Raw genomic sequence first — 17,369 nt, 5'->3', positions numbered from 1 at the left:
TTGCGGCGCTGGTTGATGCGGGCAGCCCGCATACGTCCGCTTCAACGAAGCGGGTAAAAACGCGGCGCGATGGGGGTTCGGGGCGCGGGTCTGTCCAGCGGGTGCATCCATAGTCCACATGATCAGGAAGCAGGCACGCAGCCCACGTGAGCTGGACTGGAGTTCTAGCTCGCAGCAGCTGCCAGGAGATCGATCAACGGCGGTGACATCACCCCGACGCATGCACGATCGATTCACCATTCAAACAGTTGACCAGCAGCCGAATTTAACAAACTTTCTAATAACGAGTTAGCAAAACATCATCCAATGCACCTAATCTACAAAACGAGACACCGGCCACCAACCAAGCAGCTCGGTCAAATAATCAGGCATTCAAACGGTTGACGAATCGTATGATAAAGAGTCAAAATTTTGCTGCCAACAGTTCCCAGTTCACACAATTACTTGCGTAACTATAAAATGGTTCCGGAAGATGTGGAGTACCCAATCATCTTGCTCTCCGATCCTTAGCTAGCTCGAAGCTGCAGCGACCCAATCCATTTTCGCTAGGCAGCTAGCAGGAGCGAAATAGCAATGGCGCCTGCTGCTGTCGAGGCATCTGGCCACCAGCCACCCCTCCGCGTCGTGAGCCGCCGCCTCGTGAAGGCCTCCGACCCGTCCATCCAGCCGCACACCGCCGCCGTCTCCAACATCGACCTCTACAACGGCGGCACGGGGCAGTTCCGCATCGCCTGCCTCTACCCCGACGAGCTCCCCAAGGCAGGGCGCAGCTTCGACGACGTCGTCGCCGCCTTCGTGTCCGGCCTGCCGTCCCTGCTCAACCATTACTACCCTCTCTGCGGCCGCATCGCCGCCGACCCGACCTCCGGCCTCCCCGAGCTCCACTGCCACAACCAGGGCGCGGACCTCGTGGTGGCAGAGGTCGATGCCGCCCTGGGCAGCCTGGACTTCGGCGAGGCGGAGACGCTCAAGAAGATCGCGCTGCCGTTCCCCGACGACGTCGGGCTCTCGGTGCATCTGCTCTCCTTCGCCTGCGGTCGCTTCGCCGTCGTGTGGGGGATCAACCACCTCCTCGGCGACGGGTCCGCCATCACTCAGCTCATCCGGAAGTGGTCAGAGCTCTCGCGGTCGGGGACGATCGCCGGGACGGGGGAGCCCAGCCACGACCGCTCGGTGTTCCGCCCCCGCGACCGGCCGTCCTACGGCGCCCGGGTCGACAAGCTGTTCACGACGTTCGACGAGAACCGGATGGTGAACGTCCTGACGGCGCACGACAGCTTCGTTGAGCGCCTCTACTACGTGGAGGCGGGCGACCTCGACCGGCTGCGCGAGGCGTCGAGCGCCAAGGGCGGCAGGCGCGCCTCCCGCGTCCAGGCGCTGTCGGCGTACCTGTGGAAGGCGCTCGCCGGCGTCGTGGCCGCGTCGCGGGTGCCCGAGGAGCGCTGCCGCCTGGCGTGGTGGGTGGACGCCCGGCAGCGGCTGACGGCGCCGGAGCTCGCCGCCGTGATGCCGAACTACTTCGGCAACGCCACGACGTACACCGCCGCGGACGCGACCGTGGAGGAGGTCCAGCGGAAGCCGCTGGCGGACGTCGCGGCTATGGTGCGGGAGGCCATCACGGCGATCGACTACGACGAGTACGTCCAGGAGATCAGCGACTGGGTGGAGGAGCACAAGGAGGAGATCTTCGTGGAGTCGCCGCTGATCGGGCTCGGCGCCCCGACGCTGAGCCAGACGGTGTTCGCGTCGTTCCCGCTCGACACGGACTTCGGCTTCGGCCAGGCGGTGCTCGCCATGCCCGTCTTCCGCTACACCCGGCTGAGCTCCGGATTCATGGCCATCAGCGCGCGCCCTGCGGGAGGCGACGAGTCCTGGTTCGTAAGCGCGTGCGTGTGGCCACGGCTTGCGGCGGCGCTCGAGTCCGACGAGCAGCACATCTTCAAGCCTCTCACGGCAGACTATCTTGGCCTGGTCTAGACTCCAGAGCTCGTCGGCGGCTGAGTGCCTCTTGACCTTTCAGTTTTCTTTACCTCTTGTCGTTGCATGTGCACGTTAATTTTCAACGCGGACAACATACTGCTTGCATGAAATTCTATGCATCTTCTGAAATGGCTGAAATGTCTTTCAGTTAGCAGCACGACAGCGACACTTTCAGACAATCATCTAACTTATCGTCTTGGCCGACTTCAGTATTTTGTCCAGATCCGTCAAAAGGAATACAAGTCCAATCAGCATATTTCATCTTCTCGAACTAACTACAAATTTAATACCGGTCAATTTTTTTGGCAACAACTTTATAAATTATTTTTCTTAAAGAAGTTCAAAATTTCTTTCTAACTTATCATTAAAAGTAATTTTGTAAATTCTTTCATCCTTGCATAATTGTTGGAAAATATTTTTGTGCCCTAAAAATTCAGATAATTTTCAAAAGTAATCTATTTTGGTGGATTTCTATTTTAAGATTTTAAATGCTACATATGTGTTTTTATGCAAAATAAGTTCATCTACATTCATTATATCTCTACATAAAGTTTCATGAATTTTGGAGATGATTTGATAGTCATTTTAGCCTAGAAAAGAGAGGGAATTATATGGTACTGTTTATGTTTTTGCGTAAGTTAAATGACGGAATGGACGGAAGTGTCAAATAGGAAAGGAAAGTTCAACCCAATATCAAATAGAGAAGTTAAAATTTTTTAGTGTTAAATAAGGAATTTACAACTTACTAATGTCAAATATCAAATAGGAAATTTTCTCATCAAAATCAAGGCAGAGCGCTTCTATACTATTCTTTCACATATTATAACTTTTTAAATTTTGCATGAGCAGCTTGTGATAACGGTACCTCAACTTCCGAGAAAGGGACCTGCTGACAGAAATCTTTCCCCTCGAAGGGTACTGTAGCAGTACCCTCCCTCCACCCACCCACCCCACACACAATATACTTAGAAGAATGTAGAAAACAAAATTAAAATATGACACGAACTGATCTTCTTTAATGTGTTTGACTCTGATAAGGTTAGATAAAAAAAAACTCTGATCATGTGTTCAGCCGTTCGTTAGTGCACCCAGCACGACAGATGAAAAATTCAGCTACACTGATGTATCCAAAGTTCCAAACAGGGAACGGAAAACTAGGACAACCGGGCAAACAACATAAAATGGGAAAAATTCATTGCGAACTAAAAAGGTCGATCCGATCCTGCTGTTCCGGGTATCTATTGTCTGTGAATCTGTGATATAGCGACCCAGTGTTCTGAAAGAACAAACGACACAATCTTCCCCTCCATGTAGTTAAATTAATCTTACAATTGTTCCGAGCAGCACACAAGGCAACTATCCCACTAATCGCCGATACCAATCAGGGCCGTGGAACCGGACGGAAGGACGACGATCTCGACCAGAATTCCTCTTCCACAACCGGCTTCCAGTTTCGTCAGATGCTCTTGCAGTTTCAGAGACTGCACCTTCAGCAGAGGCGGGCTTGTCAGTGGTGGCCAACAGGACTGTAGCATTACGCTTAATGAAAGTACCTCAGAACAAGGAAGTATAATACTAAAACAGCCTTCAATAATCGTTGGTAGATAGCGGAAAACAGGCTAGTTTAATCGTTCTAGGAGAACGGTTACATAAAACAAAAAAAAAGAACCGTCATGGAGCTACGGTAGATGTAACAGAGAAGCACGCAACAACTTGCTTGATATCTCATATTGGTCGGCCCCTTAACAAATCATTCAAGCTAACAACCAAACTAAACACTAGTAAGCCGAGTTCCAAGCACAACAAACCAAATACCGATCCTAACATACCGATCAAATCTTAATGGACAACAAAGTAGATAATGAAAACCAACACCATCAGAACCACTGCGGTGGACTTCCATCACCACATGACTAAGGGGAAGAAGAGATAGGCAGCACCTGACCAGAAGTGATCTGACTATGGGTGTGTTTGGTTGGGCCGTGACTTTTGAAAAAACTGCTGTGAGCTGTGGGCTGTGGAAAAGCTGCTGTAAGTTGCTGTGGGAAAAGTAGAAGACCATTTGGTTAGAGCAGCTGTGAGCTGTGGGAAACTGTGTGCTGTGGGTGAAATACCTGTAATACCCCTGAAGGTTTATGGAACTGTTTATATACCAAAATACTTGTACAAACCTAATACGTTCACCATTTCGCATGTAAATGTATCTTTTGGAAAGAAAAACATTAAATTTTCTAAATTTTTCATCCATCTGGTCCACATAAATAGAATTGTAGCAATTACACAAGCTAAATGCCCTTAAAATTTGTGGCAGAACCAATCCACTTGAACTATTCCGGTTCAAGTGCGCTACTCATCACTATACCGATGATACTAACTCAACGCACTTCAAACGGAACAACCCATTGGTCTGTCGGGTCACCGCCTGATTCAACCACGGTTACACGATTCAACCACGGTTACACAGGATCGAGGTAGGTTTACCTCACACGAAAGCGAGTTTACAATCACACAACAGCTCACCAACTTTTAATTCACAGAAATATTAAACATTATTACAATCTGTTTCAAACTTAAATTAAACTTATACACACATTGTTTAAAAACCACAAGTTATGCAAGCTTGTTCAGAGTCACAGCGGAAGAATTTAACACGTGACTACACACGTCGCGAAAGTTGACACCACGCTCAGCCCGAAACATGGCGTCATTCCGGAGGGTCATTGCTAGCCGGGGACGGATCCCATTCCACGGACCAGCCAAACGGAACAGAGAATGGCCAGGCTGGACTATCCGTTTGGTTCTGTAACGCCCTAAGAATTTCAAGCCTAAGCTACGCGTTAAAGGTTCCGATTAAAAATGGATTCACCGTAACACCCTGACCCCCTTTGCACACGCGCGCGTTACGTCCCCCGCCCTGTGCCACACAACGCACGGCTTCCCCCACGCGCACCGCCTCGACCCTCGCTATCGTGTCACGACGATCACGCGCGACCGCTTCCCACAATTTGCGCCGGCACAAGACCTTTCTCGCGCGGCGCGCGAATCCCGCACGCGTGGCCGACCGGCCGCGACCGCTGCCGCAATTGCGCCGGCGCTCCTCGTGCCGCGCGCGAATCCCCGCGCGCGCGTGGCCGACCGGCCGCGGTTGCCGCCGCGACCGGCGCCGACACGCCCTTCCCCCTCTCTCTCCTTTCTCTCCCTCCCATTCTTTCTTTTCTTTTCTTTTCTTGTTCCCAACCTCTCTCTCTTCCTTTCTTTCCCCTCTCCCTTCTTCCTTTTTCTTTTTTCCCCTCTTTCTTTTCTTTTTCCCTCTTCTTTTCTTCTCCCCTCTCTTTCCCCTGTCTCTGCTCCCGAGCCCCTGCTCCCGCGCGCGTGCCCGGCCGCACCCGCCGCGCCGGCCACCGGCCCCCCCTCCCCTCGCGCGCGCCAGTGCCCGGCCGCCCGTACCCGCGCGTGCACCACGTGCCGCGCCGCCCGCCGTGCCGCCCGTCGCTGGCGCACGCGCGCGGCCGCACGGCCGCCGTGGCGCACACGCCGCCGCCCGCTGTGCCGCCTCGCCACCCGCGCCTCCCCTGTGCCGCCTCGCCGCTCGCGCCCCCCCCTCTGTGCTGCACACCGCCGCCCGGCCCCCCCCCCCACGTGCACGGCTGTGCACGGCCGTGCCCCGCCGCAAGCCACGGGCGCCATTAATGGCCGCCCGTGGAGCCGCCCGCCGGCCACCGCCTCCCCTACTGCCGGCCGCCTATAAATAGGCCCGGCCGCAGCCCCCCGCTCCCCACAAGCTGCGCCGCCCCTGCCTACCTCCTCTCCCGCGCCCAGACCGCCGCCACCCGAGCCGCACGGCCGCCGCCGCCTGCCCCACGCCGGCCCGCCGCTACGCGCCGCCCCCGCCCAAGGAGAGGGTAGGAACGGGACCCCCCTCGCTCCCCTCTCCCTTTTCCCCCATGTGCCCGAGCCGCCCGAGCCCTAGGCCGCCGGATTTGGGGCCGGCCCGAGCTCCCCCTCCCTCCTCTGTTTCACGGGTGAGGGGAGGAAGAAGAAGGGGCAATTTTGCCCTTAGCCCCCCCCTTCCTTTCCATTTAGTTAAGAGCCCCTCCACCCTTGTATGCATTGCAGAAAAGCCCCTGTTATTTTATTTCTTTCAAACTAAGTCCCCCCCCCACTATGTAATTTTATTTCCAAATAGGCCCCTCACACTTTTCACTGCCCCCTAATATTTCTAGAATTTACAAATAGGTCCACACTCTTTCTGGATATTTACGAACAAGCCCTCGAACCCCTGTTTAACCACTGAAACCATCTTTGGCTCGTCATTTTATGTGCGAAACAACCTCCGATTGATCCGAAACTTTACCACACCCTTTCTAGTATAGTTTTAGCCATGCCATTAAGAAACCACCTAGAGATACCACCCCTAACTCCGTAACTAAATTATTTCCGATTCAAGCCTATCGGTAAAAGCTTTTAGTTCTTTCGCTTGATTGTGTGTCTGTTTGTTTGCGTCGTAGGACACGGAGTGAACGACGAGGTTCCCGACCGCGACCAAGCAACTGAGGACCAGTACTGCGACCCCGAACCCGAAGGACAGTGCTTCGATCAGGACTTCTCGCAAGAGTTTGACGATGGCAAGTTCAATTCCGCCCTTTGATGCATGTTTCTGTCCTAGTTTTATAAACACAACCCAGTGGCCTATTTTATAAAATTGCATGGTTTTGCGTGCTAGAAACCTGGTAGGATAGCCACCCTTGCTTGAAATACCCATACTTGGACCGCCTGGATTATAAAGAAAATGCGTGTGTGTGGGGAGGGATAAAGTGTGGTTTTGAAAAGTGAGTCCGACAGGACGGATGGCATTTCTGTGTGAATTGCCGTTGGTGTGCTCGTACCTGTGTGGTTGAGCGTGGAAGGGAGATGTCCGTCCTGTCACCCCTAAGGACCGAGTTGTTGTGACATCTCACCTAGCTTCCTGTCGTGCAAACCACTTGACCGTTGTATGGGCAACGGCTTGGCCTAACCCCACTAGTTAGTCTGATAGCCATCGGGAGAGCTGGGAGCAACGGGTGATCAAGGGGACGGGATAAGCTCTGTGTGACTTATGCCCCGATTAAACCTCAGTGACAGGTCGAATGACCCCTAGATAGAACCCGTGGTGGCTAGTCAGGTCTAGCTAAGGTGGGTAAGGGCTTCGATGGGATCTGCACCGGCACTAAGGTGTTCGTGATGTGGTACCCCGCCTGTGGGCAAAGTTGCACACCTCTGCAGAGTTAAAAATCTATTCGAATAGCCGTGCCCACGGTATTGGGCAAGTTACGGTGTGGTCACATAACTAGTGTTTCTTCTTGGGAAGGGTTGAACTGGTGTGAGTTGTTTGGAAAGTATTCGGCAATGGTGCCGTGTGCTACGACGGACGGGGAGTCCGGTAGCGGATGGAAACTGGGATCCGTGTGGATCAACATCGTGAGTTCTTAGACACTCGAAAACTTGTTTTTGAAAAATGCTTTTAAAAACGAACCCTTACATATAATTGTGTTTCCGCAAAAGAACCGTAACTTTATCCTTGGATTATCCTGTGCATTTAATCCTGTTATAACCCCCCCCGTGGGTGTGATTGGACTTGCTGAGTACGTTTGTACTCACCCCGTTCTTACGTTACAGTGGAGGATCCCGACTATATCCCCGAGAACGACGAGTAGGGTCCCGTCCTGCACCCAGTCTTGCCTGTGGGTGAGGTCACCGTTGGAGCTCCGCATGGCGCAAGACTCTGATGATCCCCTGTTTGTAGTTAGTGTAGTAGTATGGGTTTTTGTTGTAATCCTCGCGATAGTGGCGCTTCACTGCCCATTACCGCGAAGAGTTGTACGGTGATGTACCATCTGATGTAATAAAAGTGTTATCAGCCTCCTGGGACTGATAAAGTGACACTTTTAAGTCTTCCCTGATGGGGGGGGCGCTTCAGGTTCTCACAGGCTATACCTGAAAGACAGACTAGCAAGACTGAGTATGCTAATACTCAGCAAGACTTAACCGAGATTGGGTATACTTAACCCGGAGCTAGACCATGGAGGATTGAGGGGTTCTGGTTTTCTTTTTGCTGAAAAGCAACAAAGAGTATGATCTAACTTTCATGTTTAAGCTTTCATATTCTAATTTTATTAACCATTCTAGGTAAGCATCTACACTAGACAAGCAAGGTATACTAGACAAGCAAAGTATACTAGACAAGCAAGATAGAGATTAGCATTCATCAAGATTATTCCCACAATAGTTACCGTTCTTAATCTATGTGGCAGAAGGAGCAAGCAGTCTCAATCTCCGCGAGAAACGGATGATTCTGAATCGAATTTCATAACCTTGCAAGGGTAAACCTAACTCACACGCTTGGAACATCCAATGATCGTTCCGAAGCAACCGTTTGCCTTTCATTCCGACTCGTGGATCAGGGCCACCACAAGCGACTGTAGGATCGTACGCACACAAATGTGCAGGATGTACGTCTGTAGCGCGACTACATGACCGTACTCCTGTCCGCTGTGCGGAACGTACTCCCGCACGTCAATGCGTGTGCGAAAACTAAATTACGAGTGGTGGGAGGGTATGTCCACTCCTCGGGCCGATCGGTTACTAGGCTTACCGCTTACCATAATTCGCGGCATGTGGTTAGTACTTTCAAACACTTGACCACAGCTACTACACACTGCGACCTTATCAACTTTTATCCACACAGATGGGGTAACCTTCCAAGTCATGATACCGCACATGACCCCGTCTGTCATCCTTATAGTGATTGCAGAATAGTAAACATTCAACTCCTATATCGCGCGAGTGATAGAAAATCACTCGACTTCTGCCGATCCTATTAGCAAAGCATCTATTCGATAAGGACTCAGGCACAATACATAGGTTCCTAGAATTCATGCATCTAGGGTTCCATTTCAACTCCTAGACTTAATGCATAATATAGATATATAAGTATAAAACTGTATAAGTGTAGTAATTTAAAATACTGGGTTATGCATCGGGGCTTGCCTTCTTGAGCGGGGCTGGGGTCAGGGATGCCAAAGACTTCCGAACCTTGGTTTGGGACTTCAGTTAAATCTACAGCGATGTTCACCTGGTCTTCAGAAAACCCTTGCTCGGGCTCCTGAATTAATTCGTAGACTCCGTCGTCGGGTGTCGCTGACTCTACATGAGATGCAATGATTTGTATTAGGTGATTTTTTTGAGTTAAGAATTTCACTTCAAGATAAAGTTGCAATCTAACAAATTGATAAACACAACGCCATAAAATAAGAAATTTAAATTCAAACCTACCATTTGTATCTTAATTCAATTATCATAATTGATTGGATTAATTGAATTAGGTTAACAAGTTTGATTTTTATTTTGAAATGCACAAAGGCTATAGCCTTGAATTTTTGTGGGTAAACTTACTTCTAGCAGATGAGCTTACCATGAATTTTTCATAAATTTCTGAATATAGAAACTAAAGCAATTGAATTAAGTTTAAATTTCAAGTTTAAATTCAAACCTTAGGCAAAACAGTGCCATAAATTCTTGAAATATTTACTATGAAGTACTCAATTATAGAACATCACATGGTAAAAAGATCTAAGCATGAAAACCTTAGTAATAGGCTTGAATAAATTTTTACCATTTCAAGCTTGATTTGCATAAGTTTAAATTAGTTCAAGCTAGGGTTCAGTACTACAAGTGAAGTTTTAACACAAGCTTACTTATAACTTAACCAGGCTACACACCAAAAATCACAAGCAATAGAGCTAGCATGCAAAAGTTATACTCAAGATACCCTTTTGCTAAACTTTAAAATAACTCTAAAAATGTTTTGTTTCAAACTGAACTCCAGTATTAAAAGTTGTAGAGCTAGACTTCTGAAGTACAACGAAACTGGTTTGGCAATTTTTGGATTTTTCTATAAATTCCTATGAATTTTCAAATTTGGCTGATTTGAAATGGGGGTACTGATTTTCCACATAAAGGCCCCTGGAAAGATTTGAATCCTTGCAATTAGGTCCTTGGCCAGGTTAAACAGAGAAGCCGATCGACGGCGATCGAATTCTGGTGAGGCGGTGTGACATTCAGGTAATTAGAATTATAAACCCTAGATTTTAGTGAAAAGTGTTCATGTTTGATCTTATGTATGTGTGTTCAAATTTAAGTGCAAAGAAAAAAAAGGGTATTTATGGTCTATTGAAAAATGTGGGCCCTTTAATGCTAATTGGGTAAGAATGGGAGGTAGAACCAAAAAACATAGGAAGCTTGTGACACCCTAGGTGTCCAATTCGTATCATATTAGGAGAGAAAATGTAATAAATATGTTGAATTACATGAAATTTGGGGGTTTATGTGAAAATAAGGACCTAGATGTGATTAATGCAAAAGTATGGGTCCTTTTATGCAAAATTATTGAAGTATAAAATTAACTTTCAAAGTTTACTTAGGATCAAAATGTAAGAATGCAAGTCATCATGACATTACATGAAAACTTGCAATCATATCCAAAACTACATGAAATCTACCTCAGTGAGGACAAAATTTACTTAAATACAACTTTTGTTCAAAATTTAAAATTAAAGCTATGTACCTTGGGTTTTTGCACTTGAACCTTAAAGCAATGTTGTAGGGTTTGAAAAACTCTCCAACTTCTATTTTGGGTATTTCCTCATTAGGGTTTTAGATCAATGGAAAATTTTACTTTACAGTAGGGTCCCTGAAATTTTTGATATTTCCACGAAGACCCTTCGGACCCCCTCCTTTCTTCTTCCTCTGGCACCCCTCTGCTTCCCTGCTCTTCACTGCCGCCGGTGCAGAGCACCTCCCCGCCGCCGTTGTGCAGGCCGCTGCCGCTCCACCTCCTGCTGCCACCCTCCCCACACGTCGCATGGACGTTAGCCGCCGCCCTAGCCCTCCCCTGCTGTCCTATTTCGCATGCGCCACGACCTCCCGAGCCTCCGCCGGCCGCCACATCGTCGCCACCGTATTCCACGCCCGCGTCTACTTCTTTTCCCTCCCTCTTATGCTCAGCAGTACCAGTAGACAACACTCGACCCATTTCCATCTCTTTTCCCCTTGCCGTGCGCACCCCGAGCCCGATCACCACCGCCGCCCCGCTCCTCCCTTCCGGTGAGCTCCTGGCCACCGTGGGCAGCCGCCATCGACCACCCATTGTCCCTACCGACCCCCTAGCAAACTTCCCCAATCCCTGCTCGTGCTCACCAGCCTCTAAACGCCGTCAAATTCCGGCCGGAGCACCATTGCCGACGACCGCCGCCCGCCGCCCCCCCTGCTCACCGTGGAGCACCCCTTCGCGACCCTCCTCGACTCCAATTGGCCCCACACCGAGCTTCCCCACATCGCCCTGAAGCTTCCCGATCCCTTCCTCGCCGCTCACGACCACCGGAGCGCCGCTGCCGCCATTCTCCTCCGCTGCCGGCCGCCTGCTCTCGTCGTGCCGCCACGACAGGCCGCTCCCAACCCAATCCCGAGCGTCTACAGGTGCGCACAGACGTGGTGATGCTCCCACACCCCTCCACCCTCGCCGCCGGCGATCGCCGTTGCTGGATTTGGCCGCTCAAACTCGCGCCCCTCTCTGACCACGGCCAAGGACCTCGGGTTAAAAGATACAAAAGCTCAGGGGGCTATCTGCGAAGCTTAAGACTCAGAGGAATAGTGCCTATAGGGACCCCTTTGATATTTTTGCTGCAAACTTTGAAATTCCATAGTAATTCAAGGAAAAATCAGAAAAATGCAAACTAAAATTTATTGGATTCCTTATTCTATGATCTACAACTTTCCTTACAGGATGACTTTCAATTTCTAAATAGTTTTGACTGTAATTTAAATGCTAATTTTAAGTAGTTGTAGACTATGAAAATGCTTAATAAATAGTAGAAAAATGGTAAAAATGTAAAACCAATTGAGTTAGTTTTGGTTTGACATGTAGTACTGAGAAAAAATAATTAACTTACTGTTTATATAAAATTTTATAATGTATGGGTTTAATCATGAATAATACTTGTTTAATCTTGTGTAATTAATATCTGCAGTTCTAGATGTTTAAAAATTATGAAAATATTTTGAGGTATTGAACTTGAGTAGTGTAACCTGTGCACAAAAATCTAGGGCAACATCTTGTGGCAGAACCAACCTAAATTACACCGGCTCAAGTACGCGAGTCCACTAAGGGCTCCAACGTACTTCAAACGGTATAATTCCTTGGCCTGTCGGGTAACGTCCCGATAAACCACCGATGCAGGATCAAACAAGGTACCTCGCACGAAGGCGAGTCCAGAGATACAATCACTGTCATATTTTACATTACAGACATTTATATTACATAAATGGTCAAAAGTAGTATCAGCTCCAAACCGATAGGATTTATTACAAACCGGTTCAAGTTTCAAGTTTACGGCAGCGGAATGTGTACCACAACCACTGTACACGTCGCTAGTACGGATATCATGCTAAGCCCTAGTATCATATCACTCGGTAGGTTCAGTGTTGGTCGGGGACGAGTCCCACTCCACGGACCAACCATCGGGCAGAGTGTAAGGCTGTAACACCCTAATGTAATTTTCCAAAATTTAAAGGAATTTATTTGGGCTTAAATAAAATTTCCAGGCCTTTCTCTAATTTATCTTGCATTTAAAGTTATTTTATAATGCAGGAAAATAAAATTTATTATACGGTCAACATGTTTGTGCATTCATGCTGGAGCATTATTTTCCTTGTGTTGAGTTTATAGGGTTTGAATTCAAATTTATTTGAATTCAAATAGATTTGTTTCAATAGTTTGAGTGTAGAAAGGAAAAAGAAGAGAAGAAAAAGAAAGAAAGGAGAGCAGCAGCCCAGCCCAGCAGCCCACTCTCCTCTTCCCCTCTCTCTTCTCCTCTCCACACGGCCCAGCACGCGCCCAGGGCCCATCGCCCACCCCCTCTCTCCTTTCCTCTGCATGGGCCACGCCCGGCCCAGCTCGCCCCGTCCCCCAGCTCGAGCGTGCCTTCTCTCCCTCTCTCCCTCTGACCCGCCGTCCCCACCTGCCAACGCCCGTCAGCTCTTTCCCCTTCCCCTTTCTTCTCCGGCGCGCAACTTCCCCCCGAGATCTCCGGCGATCTCCTCTTCCCCGGGCCCGCACGTCGAGGTAGCCCGCCGCCCTACAAAAGGAGACTCCTGAGCCCCAGAACCCTAACCCTAGCCCTGCGTCGCCCCGAAGACCTCCAGCACCGCTGCCCCCTTTCTTCCTCCGCTCCGGTCACCTCGGCCTCACCGTGGTCAGGCCGCTCCGCCGCGCCCCAGGCCACCACAACCCCCGCAATAGATCCGCCTCGTCGTCTAGAAGCCTCCCGAGCCGTGCATTGGAGCACTAGACCCTGGCATTACCGGAATCGAGCCACGATGCCGCCGCCGGTGATCTACTTCGCCGCCTCAATTCTTCGCCGTCGTTGCGTCCCGGGCCCTCTTAACCCCTTGGTCACCTGCGCAGGAGCTTCCCGAGGCGACCCAGGGTGATCAGAGCCCCAGAGTCTGCCTGTAGCAGTCGGACCGCGAGCACCCGATCTTCTTCGCCGCCAGTCATCGTCGACTTCCCCCTTCCACCGCAGCTCCGGCCTCCACAACCCCTCGGTGAGCTTCGCCTCCTCTCCCTGGTCCTTTTGCACCAGATGTCGTAGTCTTTAGCTACCCGTAGCACCTGGAACGCCGCTCGCCGGCGTTGTCCGCCGTCCTGAGCCGCCTTCGCCGTCGTTCCACCTTAACTGAAGCGTCCCCCCCCATCAGGGAAGACTTAAAAGTGTTACTTTATCAGTCCCAGGAGGCTGATAACACTTTTATTACATCAGATGATACATCACCGTACAACTCTTCGCGGTAATGGGCAGTGAAGCGCCACTATCGCGAGGATTACAACAAAAACCCATATTACTACACTAACTGCGAACAAGGGATCATCAGAGTCTTGCGCCATGCGGAGCTCCAACGGTGACCTCACCCACAGGCAAGACTGGGTGCAGGACGGGACCCTACTCGTCGTTCTCGGGGATGTAGTCGGGGTCCTCCACTGTAGAGTAAGAGCGGGGTGAGTACAAACGTACTCAGCAAGTCCAATCACACCCACGGGGGGGGTTATAACAGAATTAGATGCACAGGATAGTTCAAGGATAAAGTTACGGTTCTTTTGCGGAAACACAATTATATGCAAGGGTTCGTTTTAAAAGCATTTTTCAAAACAAATTTTCAAGTGTCTAAGAACACACGATGTCGATCCTCACGGATCCAAGTTTCAAGCCGCTACCGGACTCCCCGTCCGTCGTAGCACACAGCACCATTGCCGGATACTTTTTAAACAACTCACACCAGTTCAACCATTTCCCAGAGAGAAACACTAGTTATGTGACCACACCGTAACTTGCCCAGTACCGTGGGCACGGCTATTCGAATAGATTCTAACTCTGCAGAGGTGTGCAACTTTACCCACAGGTGGGGTACCACAGCACGAACACCTTAGTGCCGGTGCAGATCCCATCGAAGCCCTTACCCACCGTAGTTAGACTTGACTAGCCACCACGGGATCTATCAAGGGGTCATTCGACCTAACACCGAGGTTTAACCGGGGCATAAGTCACATAGAGCTTATCCCATCTCCTTGACCACCCGTTGCTCCCAGCTCTCCTGATGGCTATCAGACTAACTAGTGGGGTTAGGCCAAGCCGTTGCCCATACAACGGTCAAGTGGCTTGCACGACAGGAAGCTAGGTGAGATGTCACAACAACTCGGTCCTTAGGGGTGACAGGACGGACATCTCCCTCCCTTGCCCTACCACACAGGTACGAGCACACCAGCGGCAATCCACACAGGAATGCCATCCATCCCGTCTGACTCGCTTTTCAAAATCACATTTTATCCCTTCCCACACGCACGCATTTTCTTTATAAATCAGGCGGTCAAAGTATGGGTATCTCAAACAAGGATGGCTATCCTACCAGGTTTCAAGCACGCAAATCTATGCAATTTTATAAAACAGGCCACTGGGTTGTGTTTATAAAAACTAGGACAGAAACATGCATCAAAGGGCGGAATTGAACTTGCCATCGTCAAACCCTTGCGGGAAGTCCTGATCGGAGCACTGTCCTTCGGGTTCGGGGTCGCAGTACTGGTCCTCAGTTGCTTGGTCGCGGCCGGGAACCTCGTCGTTCACTCCGTGTCCTACGACGCAAACAAACAGACACACAATCAAGCGAAAGAACTAAAAACTTTCACCGATAGGCTTGAATCGGAAATAATTTAGTTACGAAGTTAGGGGCAATATCTCTGGGTGGTTTCTTAATGGCATGGCTAAAACTATACTAGAAAGGGCGTGGTAAAGTTTCGGGTCAATCGGAGGTCGTTTCGCACATAAAATGACGCGCTAAAGGTGGTTTCAGGGCTTAAACAGGGGTCCAGGGGCTTGCTCGTAAACTTTCTAGAAACAGAAGGGCCTTTTTGTAAATCTTGGAAATATAAGAGGCATAACATAAAGTGCGAGGGATCTACTTGAAATTAAATTTATATCATGGGGGGGGTCTAGTTTTGGAAATAGCAAAAGGAATAGGTTCTTTTCGCAAAGGTGTCAAAGGGTGGAGGGTTTTTAACCAGATAGAGGAGAAGGGGGGGGGGGGGTTTTGGGCAAAACTGCCCTTCTTCTTCCTCCCCTCACCACGTGAAACAGAGGAGGGATGGGGGGCTCGGCCGGCCCCAAATCCGGCGGCCCTAGGGCCTAATCGGCTCGGGCGTGTGGGGGAAAAGGGGGAGGAGGAAGAGGGGGTCCCTTTTTGGGGTTCACCTCGGGCGGGGGCTGCGCGAGGCGGCGGGCCGGCATGGGGCAGGCGGCGGCGGCCGTGCGGCTCGGCGGGGGCGGCGGTGGAAGCTTGGGGAAGGGAGCTGGTGGTGATGGCGCGATGGTGGGGGTGCTGAGGTGCGGGGAAGGCTATTTATAGGCCGGGGGAAGGGCGGTGGAGGGGGTCTCGGCCGGCGGCTCCGCGGGCGCCATTAATGGCGACTTGTCCGTTCGTCCGTGTCGCGACGCGGTGTGCAGTGCGTGTCCAGGACGGCGGCGGTGTGCGGCAGCAGCGGGCGGCGCGGCACGCGGAGGAACAGGGCGTGCTCGTGCGCGCGGGGCGCGGTGGAGAGCAGCGGCGGGCGGCACGGCTTGACGACGGGCGGCGCGGCCGCGTTCCGAGGGCGGGCACGCGCGTGCGCGAGCGGCGCGGTACGGCGCGGCCAGGGCGAGGGCGGGGCTGGCGCACGGGCACGCGCGCAGGGGGGGGAAAGGGGCTGGCGTGGCTGGTGCGGCGAGCAGCCAGGGCCGGCGGTGTTCAGGAGCAGGAGGAAAACAGGGAGGAAGGGAGGAGGAAGAAAGGGAGGGGAGGGAGAAAAGAAAGAAAGGAAAAAGGAGAGAAGAAAAAAGGGAAAAAGAAATAAAGGGAAAGAAAAGAAAAAGAGAGGGGGAAAAGGGCCGGCGCCGGTCGCGGCGGTGACCGCGGCCGGTCGGCCACGCGGGGAAGCGCGCGGTGCGAGGGGAACGGCGAGGGGAAAAGAAATCGCGTCGGCGCCAATCGCGGCCGCAGCCGCGGCCGATCGGCCACGCGTGCGCGGGATTCGCGCGCTGCGCGAGAAATGTCTTGCGCCGGCGCTATTCGCGGCGATGACCGCGCGCGGACGGCAGGCTTCCGAGCGGCGCGGGATGGGATGGCGATGCGGTCAGGGGTTAGGGCTATGGTCTGGCGACGAGCGATCTTTAATCGAACCGTTCTAACGCGTGATTTGATTTTGGTAAATTTTTAGGGCGTCACAAACCTACCCCACTTAAATGAATCTCGTCCTCGAGATTCGGCTGGCCCCTAAATAGATGGGGAAACTCCTTCTTTAGCGCCTCTTCGCGTTCCCAAGTCGCTTCCTCCACCCCATGTCTGCTCCATTGAACTCTGCATATCCGTACTTCGGAGTTTCTCGTTCTCCTAGTGACGGTGTCCAGGATTCTGACCGGCACTTCTTGATATCGCAGATCCGGTTGCAGATCTATTGTTTCTACCAGCACGTGTTCTCCTTCGGGTACTCTCAAACATCTCCTTAATTGCGAGACGTGAAACACTGGATGTATATCTGACATTTCTTCTGGTAACTCCAGTCGGTATGCCACTGCTCCTACCTTCTTCAGAACCCAATACGGCCCAACGTATCGAGGGGCTAATTTTCCTTGTACCTAAAACCTTCGTGTCCCTCGAATGGGTGAGACTTTGAGATAGACAAAATCTTCCGGATTGAAGCTTATCTCCCGCCTCTTCTTGTCCGCATAGCTCTTTTGTCGGGACTGAGCCGCTTTTAATTTCTCGCGGAT

The 17,369-nt window shown here is 51.0% G+C and overlaps 1 protein-coding gene across 1 annotated transcript; it reads left to right on the top strand.

The window, feature by feature from the left end:
• Nucleotides 1-422: 422 nt before the first annotated feature.
• On the top strand, nt 423-2,244 carry LOC112886900 (fatty alcohol:caffeoyl-CoA acyltransferase-like). Its single transcript, XM_025952920.1, has one exon. It carries the CDS (start codon nt 574-576, stop codon nt 1,975-1,977), a length of 1,404 nt encoding a protein of 467 aa, XP_025808705.1. The 5' UTR covers nt 423-573; the 3' UTR covers nt 1,978-2,244.
• Nucleotides 2,245-17,369: the final 15,125 nt, after the last annotated feature.

Source organism: Panicum hallii, chromosome 3 (assembly GCF_002211085.1).
Source record: "Panicum hallii strain FIL2 chromosome 3, PHallii_v3.1, whole genome shotgun sequence".
Taxonomy (NCBI): Eukaryota; Viridiplantae; Streptophyta; class Magnoliopsida; order Poales; family Poaceae; genus Panicum; species Panicum hallii.
Note: the sequence above shows the minus strand (reverse complement) of the source record. Positions and strands in the feature narration are given on the sequence as shown.

Excerpts from the sequence above, each read along its gene's own strand:
- LOC112886900 (XM_025952920.1), top strand. The coding sequence starts at position 574 with ATGGCGCCTGCTGCTGTCGAGGCATCTGGCCACCAGCCACCCCTCCGC.